Source organism: Carassius auratus, chromosome 26 (genome assembly GCF_003368295.1).
Source record: "Carassius auratus strain Wakin chromosome 26, ASM336829v1, whole genome shotgun sequence".
Taxonomy (NCBI): Eukaryota; Metazoa; Chordata; class Actinopteri; order Cypriniformes; family Cyprinidae; genus Carassius; species Carassius auratus.
This window is the reverse complement of record NC_039268.1, coordinates 18574702-18588787: the sequence shown is the minus strand read 5'-3', so window position 1 is coordinate 18588787 and position 14086 is coordinate 18574702. Positions and strand designations below refer to the sequence as shown.

General features: G+C 34.7%; 1 protein-coding gene and 1 non-coding gene across 5 annotated transcripts; both read right to left on the bottom strand.

Annotated features, from left to right (window-relative positions):
- Window positions 1–696: 696 nt before the first annotated feature.
- On the bottom strand, window positions 697–12723 carry LOC113044565 (monocyte to macrophage differentiation factor 2-like). Of its 4 annotated transcripts, XM_026204651.1 has the most exons (10): window positions 12571–12723; window positions 12204–12345; window positions 11912–11964; window positions 10629–11814; window positions 8679–8760; window positions 6591–6751; window positions 6295–6369; window positions 5596–5697; window positions 4707–4776; window positions 4270–4626 (listed from the first exon to the last, which is right to left on the bottom strand). In XM_026204651.1, exons 4-10 carry the CDS (start codon window positions 10640–10642, stop codon window positions 4423–4425), a joined length of 708 nt encoding a protein of 235 aa, XP_026060436.1. In that variant the 5' UTR covers window positions 10643–11814; window positions 11912–11964; window positions 12204–12345; window positions 12571–12723; the 3' UTR covers window positions 4270–4422. The 4 variants fall into 4 exon arrangements, 3 of the variants coding, with proteins under 3 accessions (XP_026060434.1, XP_026060436.1, XP_026060435.1); XM_026204649.1 differs by lacking the exon at window positions 10629–11814 and having other exon boundaries at window positions 697–4626; window positions 8679–8778; window positions 12571–12720; XM_026204650.1 differs by lacking the exon at window positions 10629–11814 and having other exon boundaries at window positions 12571–12720.
- On the bottom strand, window positions 12065–12150 carry LOC113044831 (small nucleolar RNA SNORD60). Its single transcript, XR_003275936.1, has one exon. It is a non-coding gene; the product is annotated as a small nucleolar RNA SNORD60 (small nucleolar RNA).
- Window positions 12724–14086: the final 1363 nt, after the last annotated feature.

Sequence of the window (14086 nt, the reverse complement as noted above, 5' to 3'; positions counted from 1 at the left end):
GGACGTTATGCAAATGGTCATAAGGGAGATTGGGGATAGCCATTTAATATAATTTGGGCACTTTACTGAAAATATCTTTTAAGAGCATGGCAGATCTCTATGCATAATTCAGTGGAGTGGAATGACTAATAGATTTATGGTTTCCCAAGGGTGTGAAGTTGGCAATCTTCTGGGACATTCGGCAGATCAGACACTCATTTAAATCCCAGGACATTTTAGCTCACACTCATTTGCGAAATGAAATGTTAGTGTTTAAATCTGAATGGGTAGAATGGATTGATCCCAGAAATAAAAAATGAATAGTCCCTTAAAGCAAATGCTTAATTCTTTCAAAGCCTGTACTGAAAAACAGAAAAATGATCACAAGGCAGCAACAACCAAACTAAAACTGCGACATCTGGTGGTGTGGTGGTGGAACTGCTGAATGAGATATTACAATTATCTATACAGATGTTTGCTGATGTTTTACATTTAATTTCCACTGAATTTTGAGTTTGACATGATCAATGAAAACATATGATTTATTTAAACGAAGATGAAATGACATTTACCCAAGAACATGGATTTCATAGAGAATAATTTGGTAAAAATGTGAAAATTGCACTCAACACTGTCACTTACAGTAGAAATTATTATATAAGAACACTTAATGTAATGAATGATCAGTTTAAAGGGGTGTATAACATTACAACAGTGTGCAAGTTTTTCCTTCGCATTTATTGATCAACCACAGGCATAGACTTAAATAATGATTCAGAGAGGAGGACGTTTCCTCGATAAAAAAGCACTAGTATGAAATAACATGGGCTTAATACAAATACAAAAAGACTGCAGCAAAATCACAAATACCTTCATGTGAAAGTTTCACATTTTTATGCAGAGCAAATCAGCAGAATGGCTAAAAACACAATGCCTTGAACGGTTCTGAAAACTAGAAAAGGCACAAATGATATATACAGTGAGGTCGGGATTCGGTTTCAAAAGAGGATTCATTAATTTTACTGAATTAATATTTTTAATAACTCAAGGACAGGTAGGCAGCCTGAGAGTTTGGTGTCAAGTATCATTAAAAGACTAAACCAAATTCTACATTATAAATTGTAAGTTTTTTTTTTTTTAGGGAAAGCAACATTAAATTGTGCTATAATTTTGGCTTTGAGTCAGAGGTAAATTGTTTGATTAATTTTTACATGCTAAAACCACAATTTATTAAACAGCATTTTCTAGTTACTCAAAAGTAAGAGGAAGGATTCACAATGTGTACAGTCAGGATGCACTTATAGCTAACACAACTCCTCAAGCATCATATCAGTTTCAATAAATTGTGTTATTTTGCTAAATTCGAGGTCGATGCATTAATGCTATCCGAGATGCATTAATCTCAGGCTGATTGGCAGTGAAAGCTGTATGATGGATGTAAACTTCATACTGCATCAACAAAACTCCAAGTAAAACACACTGTAATAAAGCAACACCAAACAAATATTTAAACAGTCAACCATGGCAAAAAATTGAATATTTACAATGCAACAAAATAACGGAAAGTCATAAAATAATTTTTTAGAAACATACAAAAATGTATTACACTTCCAAAACTGAACATTATATGCAACACTTCCATAATACCACAGATATATCACTTACTGGATTAATAAAAGTATCTGAATGGTCTCATGTATCTACAGAAAAGTATACCGTTAATGCAAGTCATAGAATAAATAAATAAATAAATAAATAAAATGTAAAAGTTCAAACTGAAACCTTCACAAACAGCCCTACTATCATCTCAAACCTTAAGAGTTCAAAAACGTACCTGACAGAGTGATGCAACTCATGTGTAAATACTGTACATTCAATGGCATACACATTTCAGCTGTAAGACCTAATTATCAACAATATAATGAATTTGTTGCTAAGTATGTTTGTGTACACCTGGATTACAACTATTGACCAAACACTTTCTATATTCATAGTACATGAAATATTATTTTAAAATGTAAAGCAATAATAAATACACATTTAGAAACATTCTGATACAACCAGTAACTGTTAAGAGTTTTATATGATTGAGAAGGCCATGCAAATTTAAATACCTGTTTAATAGACTTTAGTTTAGCAACTATAAAAACTGCAGACTTCTTCTGTTTGTGTGTGAGTGTTTCTGTGGTTGTGATAACCAAATTGTTCCTGATCTCCCATTAGCCCTGATCAAAAATACAAGTTATCTACAGAGTTCAAGTTATTCAAATATGTATGGCCTAAAGGAGCACAGCACAAATGGAATGCTTAAGAAATTGTGATGGTTTCAGCCAGTAAAATGGCAACCCTGAGAGCAAGAGCTTTGTCTGATCAGTCCAATGAACCTTGATCAGGACAGACCATTGAAGCTGAGACTTTACTATAGTTAAAGCAAAAGTGAAAGGTCATCATTTACACCATCATGTTGTTCCAAACCTGCATGTTTTTCTGTCTTTCACAGAACATGAAAGGAGGTCTACAACATTTATAGTACTCTATAGTTGTATTTTTGTTATTTGTGAAACTGAACAGTGCCAGTTCCAAAAACGAAGCTTGTTTTTACCAAGGGATGGATGAATGGATAAATAAAATTAATTGACTACTTGTCTCACAATGAAATTTTTTGCTCCTCACAATTCTCAGAAAACTATCATAATTTTGAGATGTAAATTCGCAATTGTGAGGAAAAAGTTAGAGTTGCGATAAATAGAATTACGAGATGTAAACTCAGAATTCATAGAGAAAAGTCATATTTTCAAGATAAAAACTCAGAATTGCAAAAGGAAAAGACACAATTCTAAGTTTACATATTAGAATTCTGAGTTTTCTTTTAGTGAGATAAAAGTCTAGGGCTTTATAATGATTAATCTTGATTAATCACATTCAAAATAAAATTGTATGTTTAAATACTAAATGTGTATATTTATTATGTATATATAAACACACATACACATATATATGAAGGAAAAATTAATTATACACATGTATTAATGTTTACATACAATTTATTTTTACAAATATATACATTTATGTGTGTATATTTCTACATACGTAATAAATATAGAGTACACAGTACACACACCTAGTATTTACACATAAACTTTTATTTTGAATGTGATTAATCACAATTAATCGTTTTGAAGCCCTAAAAAAAAAAGTCACAACCGCCTTTTTTCTTATCCTGTGTTGGAAACAAGCTTCCATAAAAAAGAGCAGCCTGGACATTCTGCTAAACAGAAGAAAGATAAAAATGCAGGTAAGGAACTGAACAGGTGTGTGAGTAAATGCTGACAGGTTTCAGTTTTGGGTGCATTGTTTCTTTAATGACTCTCAGGTGAATCTGACTAAATTGAGTACATCAGTATTCTCTCTGTAGTTTTAAACCTTTAAATGATGAAGGCAAAAAGCTGATGTTTTGCATACACTATTAAGTTCTCATATAAAATAAATGGTAATACAACATCTACAGCAGCTGTAAATTGAAATGAATAAATAACAACTTAAATAAAACACTTGTTTTTAGATTTTCACTGAAATGGAATGCAGTAAAACAGGCAAAAGTCTCAATGCTGTAAAAAAGTGAACTATTTTCCTATGAGGTAACCCTTAAAATTATTTGTTGGTGCAATCCTATGATGTAGTCATGCTGATTAAGTCATATAAGATCAATTAAAATGTTAAATAATAATTTGACTTGATTAAAATCTATAAATAAATGTTACCACATGAAACACATTTTAAAATCATAATATGAGAGTCTGAACTTTTCAATTAAACCATGAAATCAGATGACCAGTCCAAGACAAAGTCATCAAGCACTTGTGGCATTTTCCCAAAGACATTGCACATCCAAAAATGCAACAGACCAGCACTAGACTAGAAGCATGGAGAATTGATACCGTGTACAGTAATATGAAATGTATTCATATTTCTGACAGAAATTAAACAATCTCCACACTGGCAGTGGCAGAATTAGTGGAATAATCCAAAGTCGGTTTAAAGACACTACATAACAATCTTTAAACGGTTTTCAAGTAAGTACTATCCAGGATGAATGTTTTTACAAATGTCTGGCAGTGATTTTACCTTCAAATTGTAAACCTTAAATGTAATATGTCTAGTTTTTTTTTTTTTTTTTTTTTTTTTTACTTTCTTGTTCGGGATCCACACGACCTCAGGTTCAAAATGACCCCTGCTGCCTGCAGACTCACAAAGGCTAGATGTAATTTCTGTTGTATGTGCTAATTGAAGACCTATCAATAAGTGACAAGAATGACATCAGTCAAACCGTTTGCTAGCAAAAACACAACAGAGCAAATAAACAATACTGCTTATGCTTAAGTAGCACTTCTGTGACAAATATATATTCAAATGATTGTGTGGTTAGGTGTATGTACGTGTGTGTCACCGGGCCGTACTGGTTGGTTGATTGACAGGTGTGTACAGGTACTTCCAGATGGCATAGTAATGGATGCCTGCTCCCATTGCAACAAACAGGTGCCATATAGCGTGAGCAAAGGGCACTATTCCATCACTTTTAAAGAACACTATGCCCAAGACATAACACCCGCCACCAACCAAGAGCTCGCACAGACCTGACCTGTCTGCCTATAAAGAAAACAGACATTTCATTGATTTCTAATTAGTCTTTCATTACAATTTCCATTAAAAAGCGTTTATTTTCTTACCATAGAGAGGATGACAAGAGCAGGAAAAACACCCATTGCTACGTAACAGATCAGCTCTACAGCTTTAAACCTGTGACACGAAGGACGCAAGAAACATGTTCACCTTTAACACAGAAAACGTTCAAGGTGTTTTTTAATCTTTATGCAGCATGCATTTCAAATTATATGTATTCAAGATTTTTCTAATGATTCCATCATGTTTAATATATTTATAAGGGAATATTTCACCCAAAAATGAATCCCCTGGTGACAAAGTGATGTCATGTTAAATTTCTCCTAACCTGTTACAATCTACATATTGGAAAGATTGAGAGTGGCTACATTTTCAGTGAATTTTCATTTTTGTGTTTGTTTCACTTTTCAAAATAACAAAAGCAGTCAAAAGTCATTTTAATAAACAAAACAAAAAAAAAAAGTGTAAAAAATATTATTTAACTTACAATCTGCAAAGCAGTGGACAAAAGTGCAAATGTGGTTTAGGCATAAAATTTTGTCTACAGAATCAATCATACATTCGAAAAACAACTGAGAACTGAGCAAATAGCTATAACTGGTTCAAAGAAAGACGGGAATTAGGTCATATTAGGTCATATGAGACTTCTTCAACTTGCTAATAGTTGTCAAAAGAAAAAAAAGATCTATCAAAAGCACATCATATTTTGTAGAAAAATGTAAGGTGCCAAGGCAAAATAAGACACTAGTTTTGGAATCAGCACCTCTAAATTAGAAAGAAATGTATTTGATTTAATTCAACAAATGTGATGCAGGGTACTGTGATGAACAAAATAGAAAAATCAATGCTATTTTTTACTAAATAATTCTAGAACTTCGAAATGAACACTCTTAATCATTATTAATGATAACTTTAATACTCTTAAAACATGCATACCTTTCATGGAAGAAGAACACATAGGCAGTTCCTCCAGAGGCCATTACCCAGACCACCCAACGCATGTTGGCAGCCCATGGACCAAGATCCCGCAGTGTCAACCTGCCATAAATACATTCGATTCTTCATTAAAGGTATTGTGAACATCAAACTATCTGTGAAAGTCTCACTGTTTATTTTTCAGTATATATAAATCCTAAATGCACTGTACAGTATGTAAATTTGGATAAAGTTTGCCAAATAAATAAAATAGAATTGACATTTATAACTGAAATATATGCAGCTTTGTATCAAGTAATAATAACTAAAACACAAAGCATTGAAAAAGCTGTTTATTTAACTAAATATGTAGAAATTGTTATAAACTGCATCAGTTTAATATTGCTCAGAAAATTATCTAAATTTCTCAAAAAACTCAGTTTGGCTTGACATAATATTTATAATAAAATAAATACATCTAAATACACTGTTTTAAGTTTACCATCACTATTTCAGCTAAAATCTCCCCATTCACACATTTTAGTGGAAACAAACTGAAAACCCTCGGTCAACACTCTTTACATTGTTATCCATCTCCACACCCAAAACTCAGTGTTAATTTATGAAAGCTATACACAAATCCATTAATCCCCAATGCAGACTCAAATCCAATTTCTCACATTGCTGCAGAAACAACAATCACTATTGACATGTTCTTACCAAGGTGTGTAGGACGCTGCAATGAAGAAATAGATCACCATCCTGTCGCACATGTGGAAACAGTTCTCAACCGATCTAAAAAATAAAGTAATAGGAATTCAATTTGGATTGGATTTACATTTAGGCCTGAAAGATGATGAGATTGCAAGTACATGTAGACACTTGCAGCTACACAAACTTAATTTCAAGAAATTAAACACAACATACACTTGTAACTCGTTAGACAGATATTCAAGTTCACAGTACACAAACTGAAAATGAAATGAAACTCAAAAAGTTTTAGATCATACTCTTACCGGAGATGAGACTTTTTCCAGGAGATAGTATGGAAAACTGTGGATATGATGAAAAGGCTTGACAGTCCTGCCCCATAGAGCCATGCTGAAATCTCCTCCCAGTGGTCATCAGATAAGAGGTACAACAAGATCCCACCCACAATGCTGGGAATGATCCAGAGCTGAGAATAAAATACAGGCACAGATCATAATCACCTGTGTGAACTGTAGAGGAAATGATTTCAATATAATTATAGATACATAATTATGATTAAAAATGAATTTAAAAAATGAAAATTTGCTTAAAATTTACTAACCAACAGGCCATCAATTTTTATTTTATTTTTACATTTCAGTATAATTTTCAGATTTTTCCACACAATCCTAGAAACTCTAGAAAGTTTCCAGAAATTTACCATAAAGTTCTGCCTCTTTTCAACCATGTAGATACAGTAAGTTGTTTCTTCATCTGAACAGATTTTGAGAAAATTGGCATTACATCACTTGCTCACTGTTGGATTCTCTGCAGTGAATGGGTGCCGTCAGAATGAAAGTCCAAACAGCTGATAGCAACATAATAATCCACACCATTCCAATTAAAAATGTTAAAGGTACAGGTTGTAGGACCTGCCACTAGAGGGCGCACTACCAAAACAATAAAAATCGTGTGGTTTGATGATGCTAAGGAGGAGTGTGGAATGATGGGATTTGTTGTCTTCTACCCAACCGCTGATGGCCATCAATCAGACGGAAAGATAAATCATGGATTTAATTGATTACTTTTTAGTCAGATTATATGAAAACGATTACCACTTGTTCAACAAATATATACACTAGTGTACAATAAAACATTCGCGTACACTCGTGTACATAGCAAACGCGAGTTCAACGATTTGCGTGAGTAGATTACATACAAAAGTCAATGCAAAGACGCAATCAGACTATGAATCAGATGCCATGTCCTGCATTTGGCGTGTATTGCCCATAATAGTAATCTTGTTGAACGTTATAGCCTAATAGCATACGTTTTCTGTAAAGATACAAATCAAAACAACTCACCTGTCTAGTAAAACACAAGTGAGATCGGCATCTTTTTCTAGTTGAATTTTGTTGCAAAGCTCTCTCATCTAGAAAATGCAACACCGATATTGATCCTCGCTCTTTCTCTCCTCTTGTCCCAAACTCTTCTTGGGTCGTTTGGTTGGCCGTACGCTTACGTTTACGGGAGCTGTCCTTGTCGACAGAACCAGCGGCAGACGGTAAACAGTAATTATGTTCCATAAATAAGTAACACAACCCACCATAAAACATGCAAGAAGAAGTAAATAAGGAACTGCTTGAAGCAAGCTAGTGGTTTGCTGGACGCTAGACACAACTTCCGCATTTGTCCACGACACTGTTGTCATGTGGTTCATGTCAGTAAAGGCGGTAATAAAGGGAAACTAACGTTATTGACAGGCGACTACACTGCCCCGTGTCACTGTCTAGAATGGGAATTTTCTCATGATTTACAAGTAGTTGAAAACATTAGAGATATTGTTAGTAATCAGCTGGACAAAATATATAACAGCCTAGTGGTTTTTTGATATTTTACTGCAAATATCTTACAAATTGTACCTTTAAGTAATAAACTGTGTTTTTAAGAAACAAATCCATCAAGACGTTTCAATTCTAAATCTATGTTTCTGTCCAAATTATGAGTCCATAATCCTGTTGTCCTCTCACATCATAACATATTAGAATGGCTTTTAGACTTGTAAACAGTGCTTGATCTGAGCATATTTCTCTCATGTATTTTGGCTAGAAGCAACAGTTTGAAGTTAAAAACATCTTGATGCTGGATTTGTTTCATACAAACAGGCAGCTTTTCACTTCATACTGAAACATTGAATGATGGACTGGAGTTGTGTGGATTACTTATTGTTATTTTGTCTTCTGATGGCACCCATTCACTGCAGAGGATCCATTGGTGAGCAAGTGATGTAATGCATTTTTCCAAATCTATACATTTAAAGAAACAAACTCATCTACACTGTGGATGGCCTAAGGGCGAGTACATTTTCATTTTTGTGTGAATTTTTCCTTTAAGACTGTAAACATACAACTCACCGCATGTGTGGCACAGTTAGCAGCATGCTCATATTCTGTTGGCTGATATCTCTTATTAGATGGTGCACGATTGTTCATAAATCTAAAAAATAAAAAAGAGCTAGAAAGTACAGGATGAAGTAATAGTAACTAAAAAAAAAACTAAAAAAAAAAAAACTAAATGCATAACTTACTATCAATCACCATCCTAAAGCATACTTAAAAGGACAAGGTGTGGCTCCTGAAATTTGTGATTGAATGTTGTTTAAATAAATCAGTTTTTTTTTTTATAGGTAATTTCAATAAAAATCTTTCTATAAATTCTAAAGTTTCCATGGGCTTGATGTACATACATATTCAACTGATGTAGGAAAGAAAAAAAAATAATTTTGCATTGTTTCAGTGTAATTGCTAATGAGTTAGTCACCATGTTGGTAAAATTATCATGTGACTGACAATAACTTTTGCTGTTGGCTGGAAGAGGCTATAGCCACAGCAGAGGAGTCTTTCACCCTTACAAACATCTCTGCACAGTGCTGATGTCACTGTTGTCATGGAAACATACTAGACTGAGACGAAAAGAGAAAGAGGCTGTGTGGTTTCTTTTTCTTCTTTTATACCACAGAGTGACACTTTGAATTCAGGACCACAATTTTACGTTACAGTGTTTATGCCAAATAAAGAAACTTTAGTAAAATAAAGACATTCCTAGAAATGTGATGCAAAAATTGACAATTCTGCTCTAGCAATGTATTACAAATTACTTCTCTTTAATTAGTAGAATGATTAGTACATAATGTCCCTGAATGTCAGTCTCCCGTGTTCATGATTAGAAGGGTTTAATACTAAAATGAGTTTGGAGTAGCTATTTGCCAAAACCAAAAATAACTAACAGTAGTTGTGAGCACACAGCTGCATGATAACGTTAAACAATATAGACTGAAACTGCAATTAGGTCAAACAGAACTGATTTGACTTTTAATATGATTGCTTCTCTTAATGACCACATCTAGTTCAACACATCTGTCCTAATTTCTATTGTTAGCAACCCAAATAACATGGCCCAAATTTGTTCTAGTATTAATTAATACTGGTCACTCAGTCAACATTTGCTGTAAATTATGGACCCCACAAAAAACAATTGAGTTAATCTTTTATGTTGGCTTAATGTTTTCTGACAATCACTTGAGGAGTTGCTAAAACACGAAAATGTCTAAATGGATTTAATACAAATTTATTTATATTGCCTTTTCCACAAAAGGGTCCAAATATCAATAGGCTACATCATAATCTGATTCACTCTCTCAGGTCTGTATTTATTTTGAATTAAAATCATATTTTGGGTAGTTTTTCCATTTTTTTTCTCACGCAAGAATATCAGGCTTTTAAGTAGATTTTAACAGTTTTACTTTAAGATCTCTCTCTCTATATATACAGTAGAGGAAAGTCACGTCGTCAAGCCCTATAGACATTAACGGAGCCTAAACGATGTTCATTTGAAAGCATAAGCGCCAGTCCAGCATCACTCAGTGTATCTTCCCATCAGCACATCCTCACGAAGCCAGGAATAATTAACGAGCTGATCCAGATGTCGACTGCACGTACACGGTTACGGTACTGAATCCCAGAGAGCTTGATCTCAGGCTCCACGTTCACGGTCGAATTTGAACCATAGTCGCAATTGTTCGTTAATACACATCACAAATCCGTCTTTTTCTACCACTCCGTTAAACATCAGTCAGACAACAAGACAATCTGTTCAGGGAACGTAGCGATTATTAAAATGTATAATCCACGATGCTCATATATAGATAATTACAATCGTATAAACATAAGACTTTACAGATTCGACACGTGTACGTTTAATGACAAATACATAACGTAAAGCGTTCTTTGTTTGCATCTGGATGTCATGCACAACCCCAGAATGAGATACAATCTTATTTGAGAATAACGACACAAAACACTCACCTTACAAGTTTCATTTAAACGCGTAAATCCAACAGTTGATTGAGTAATGAAAACGTAGTTAAGTGCTTACACGAGGAGCTCGTCTTTCAGATACACACTACTCTACAAAACAATCGCTCTAACCATCATTCGGGTGATCAACTACAGAACTGAGCGAGCATTATGAGCAGTAATCCGGAAGTACAGCATGTAATAACGGTCTCAGGACTCCGGTCTTCCTGCAGAGAAAGACGATTGGATCATCCGTGTAGGATGCTGCGTTTAATGGTCTATTAGATATGTGTATTCATCCCAGATACTGGACTCGTGCCATATTTTCCAGCATGTGCTAGATTTTTATTTAAAGATTCACAATGGTATTGACCATTTATAAGACAAACCTACAAGGGTTACCACCACAATAACTCAGATTAATGAAACTAGCACCACTCCAACATCTTAACCCCTTAACTGTCACTCACAGTTTTGAACCGACTTTATAGTGCAAGTTCCAAACTAAATTTTTTATAATTCATGAAAATATTTTGGAACAAATTGATGTACCATTTACATGGCAATGCAATGTCTGATTTTAAAATGGTTTTTAAAAGGACGAATTTTGAGATTAAGTTTTCGGTTGATAATTTCAGATTTCTAAAATGTGATCGAGAAAAAAGGCTTTTTTTTTTTTTAAACAAAAAGGTAAAAACTCAAGTTATAATTTCGATTTGGATTCACTCGTCATCTATTACTTTCCCTACATAATTAAACATTGGTAAAATATATATTTGGGAGTCTTCGACCTTTCAAACGATATAGTTGGTCAAGAATAGATTTCATTGTAATATAGTGAAGTAAAGGTGTCCCATATGAGTGACGGGTGGCAGTTTTAAATTATAGTTACCAGATAACTACACACAAAAGGTTTTGTTCACGTTTTTATTAAGATATCATACATCTTAAAAGCACAAATTCTTTAAGATCATATTCAAAGTTTTAAAAATTACATTTGCACATTAGTGACATGAAGAGCCATTTCCAAAGTGTATAATCACCAAATGGACTTAGTTTTATTTGCAGAAAAAAAAAAAAAAAAAAAAAAAAAAAAAAAGGTACACCACACAAAACACAAAAGCATACATTGAGTTGACCGTGCAGCCTCAACCAGTCCAGAGGTTTCTCATCACTCCAGTCTTTACACCTATGCCTTTAAAAATGTTATTCAGAACCACCTGCTAAAATAGTCACTACCAGGGTATCATACATGCACTGGATTGTTGAAGAAAAAACTGGGTAGGTCTCACCTCTCAGAAGACATCTTCTCAGTTGGGAACTTCATGCTTACCATCAGTGAAAGCTGACAAACAAGAGGAACATTAGTAAGGAGCATCAAACATTAAAATGCAAGACACCACAAGTCAAAGTTTATAAATTTTGACCAATAAACTTAATTAAAAGAGCCTCAGACTAGAAATTATAATCAGCTGCTGTAATACAGCGTTCATACGAGGTGTCAGAAAAGTATCAGAAGTCATCAGCGGCTCCAAGTCACATTTACTCAAGACCGAGTTAATGGATCAAGCTTAATTCACTTACCACCAAATTAACTCCTCGTCGCGTTCGTTGTGACTTCAAATCGATGCATCAAACGCAGATGTTCAGAAGCCAAAACGACTATGACGCGAATCATCCGAGGCCACGTGCTTCATCAATCCCATCACGAGGCAGCCTGGAAACTCTACAACCAGAGAAGAGAAGTTTAACACGCAGTTCATGCGTAAATCCAACTCGAGCATCTCACACTAAAATCTTGAGGGAGATCCGAGAGTTTAACGTAACCACACGCAACAAAAATATCTTAAATTTAGACATCAATAGTAATCGTTACAGTAAATTATCATAGCCTTCTTAAGCGAGCGTTGAGGTTTGAAAACTAAACTGAAAGCAATGGAAGACTACTTACACGCTCATAATCACAAAGCGACTTTCTGAAGAGGGCATATTGCAGCGCTGCATTCACACCAAACAAAAGTTCGCTGAACAAAAAGGGAAGGCTAGTGGTGTCCCAGGATTTTTATAAGAAGTCTTCTTTGTGACCTCCACCAGCATTTCAAAGACGCGTCCAAAGCTCATGTATGCCCTCTGCTGGTTGGCTTGAATCTTTCATTGGAATACAGACATTGACATCAAAATAAAAAGTATCCAGTAACAAACAATTTTTAATAAGATTGTATTAAGATACCGTTTATTTGTCAGGAATCTTTCCAATCTCGTAGCTGCAAAGCAGAATTACTCCTGTTGCTTAGATACCTGCATTGACTCACTACTAACCTCACTACTTACCTCTTATTTATCCATTCTCCTAGACTCCTGTGGTTCTCCAGTGTCTCTACATCGTTCCTCCTGAGTGTCTCCTATGATCCCTTCTCCAGCCGCTCCTCTCCAGCGTGAACCCTGAGTTGTGTGCAATGTGTCTGCCATCCTGGTCACCCCACCGGCGGCTCTGTAAATTCCCAATACCCCAAACCAGACTCGGTGATCTCACTGAAGTATCTCACCTGCATATCTCCCGTGTTCAACTAATTACATCTGTCAATAAATCTAACTCCCTCTTACCTTCTGTCTCAGAGTCCGTGTGTTCCGGAGAGTTCAGGAATGTTTTAACTTTAAATTCAGATACCTCCCTTAGAGACAGGGCAGATTGAGAGATGTCTATCTGTGGTGTAGCTGAAATTCCAATATGATTAATGGGCACTGTCATCTTTACAGAATTCACAAAATAAGATTTTAGAAGGGTCGCAGTTTCTATTGCCCCGTTAATCAAGGAGTAGTTATTTCTTACTGCTTTGTATTATGCCATTTCCCAGTTAGCTTTTTCAGTTCATCCCAATTTTTTTGTGATTTTTACCTTCGCTTCACCTATCAGACTAACGAAGAATTTTGCATTCAACTCTTTGCAGGACTGTTGAATTCACTGGTTCATTTGTTATACTATGTGTTTGTGTTCTGTCATGGCAGCTCTTGTCTTATCTGAGCCTATATTTACCTGAACTCCATTACTTGCGTTGTGCTGCTTTGAAAGAATGTCATTTTGGGGTCTGAAAGAGCCCATCATGAGGTGCTGAAGCACCTGTATTGCCCACCATCATCACATCTCTTTCATAGCATCCAACACCCGCCAACTAGTCGATCAAACACCTATAATGCTATTTGCATATCACATTATTTATTGGTTCTTCCCAAAGGAATCTATATTTCCATTTTATTTTATGACACTTGAGTAAAATTGAGCACACAATCAACTGTGTAGATATATCATGGTCACATGCTCATTATTATTATTTTCATAAATCATTACTATATAGCCACAAACCACAAACTCCACATAAGCATGATTTTGGTGAGGTGTTAATAATAATGACGCAAGTGTCTGACCTTATATTAAGCCACAAAATCTATCATTTAAGGGTGTAGATTTT

Coding starts and splice junctions, on each gene's coding strand:
- LOC113044565 (XM_026204649.1), bottom strand. CDS start 11,955: ATGGTAAGCATGAAGTTCCCAACTGAGAAGATGTCTTCTGAGAG. Junction 6,752..8,678: donor CTAACTGTGCCACACATGCG/GTGAGTTGTATG, acceptor TTTTATTCTCAG/CTCTGGATCATTCCCAGCAT. Junction 5,698..6,294: donor GCAGCGTCCTACACACCTTG/GTAAGAACATGT, acceptor TATTTATGGCAG/GTTGACACTGCGGGATCTTG.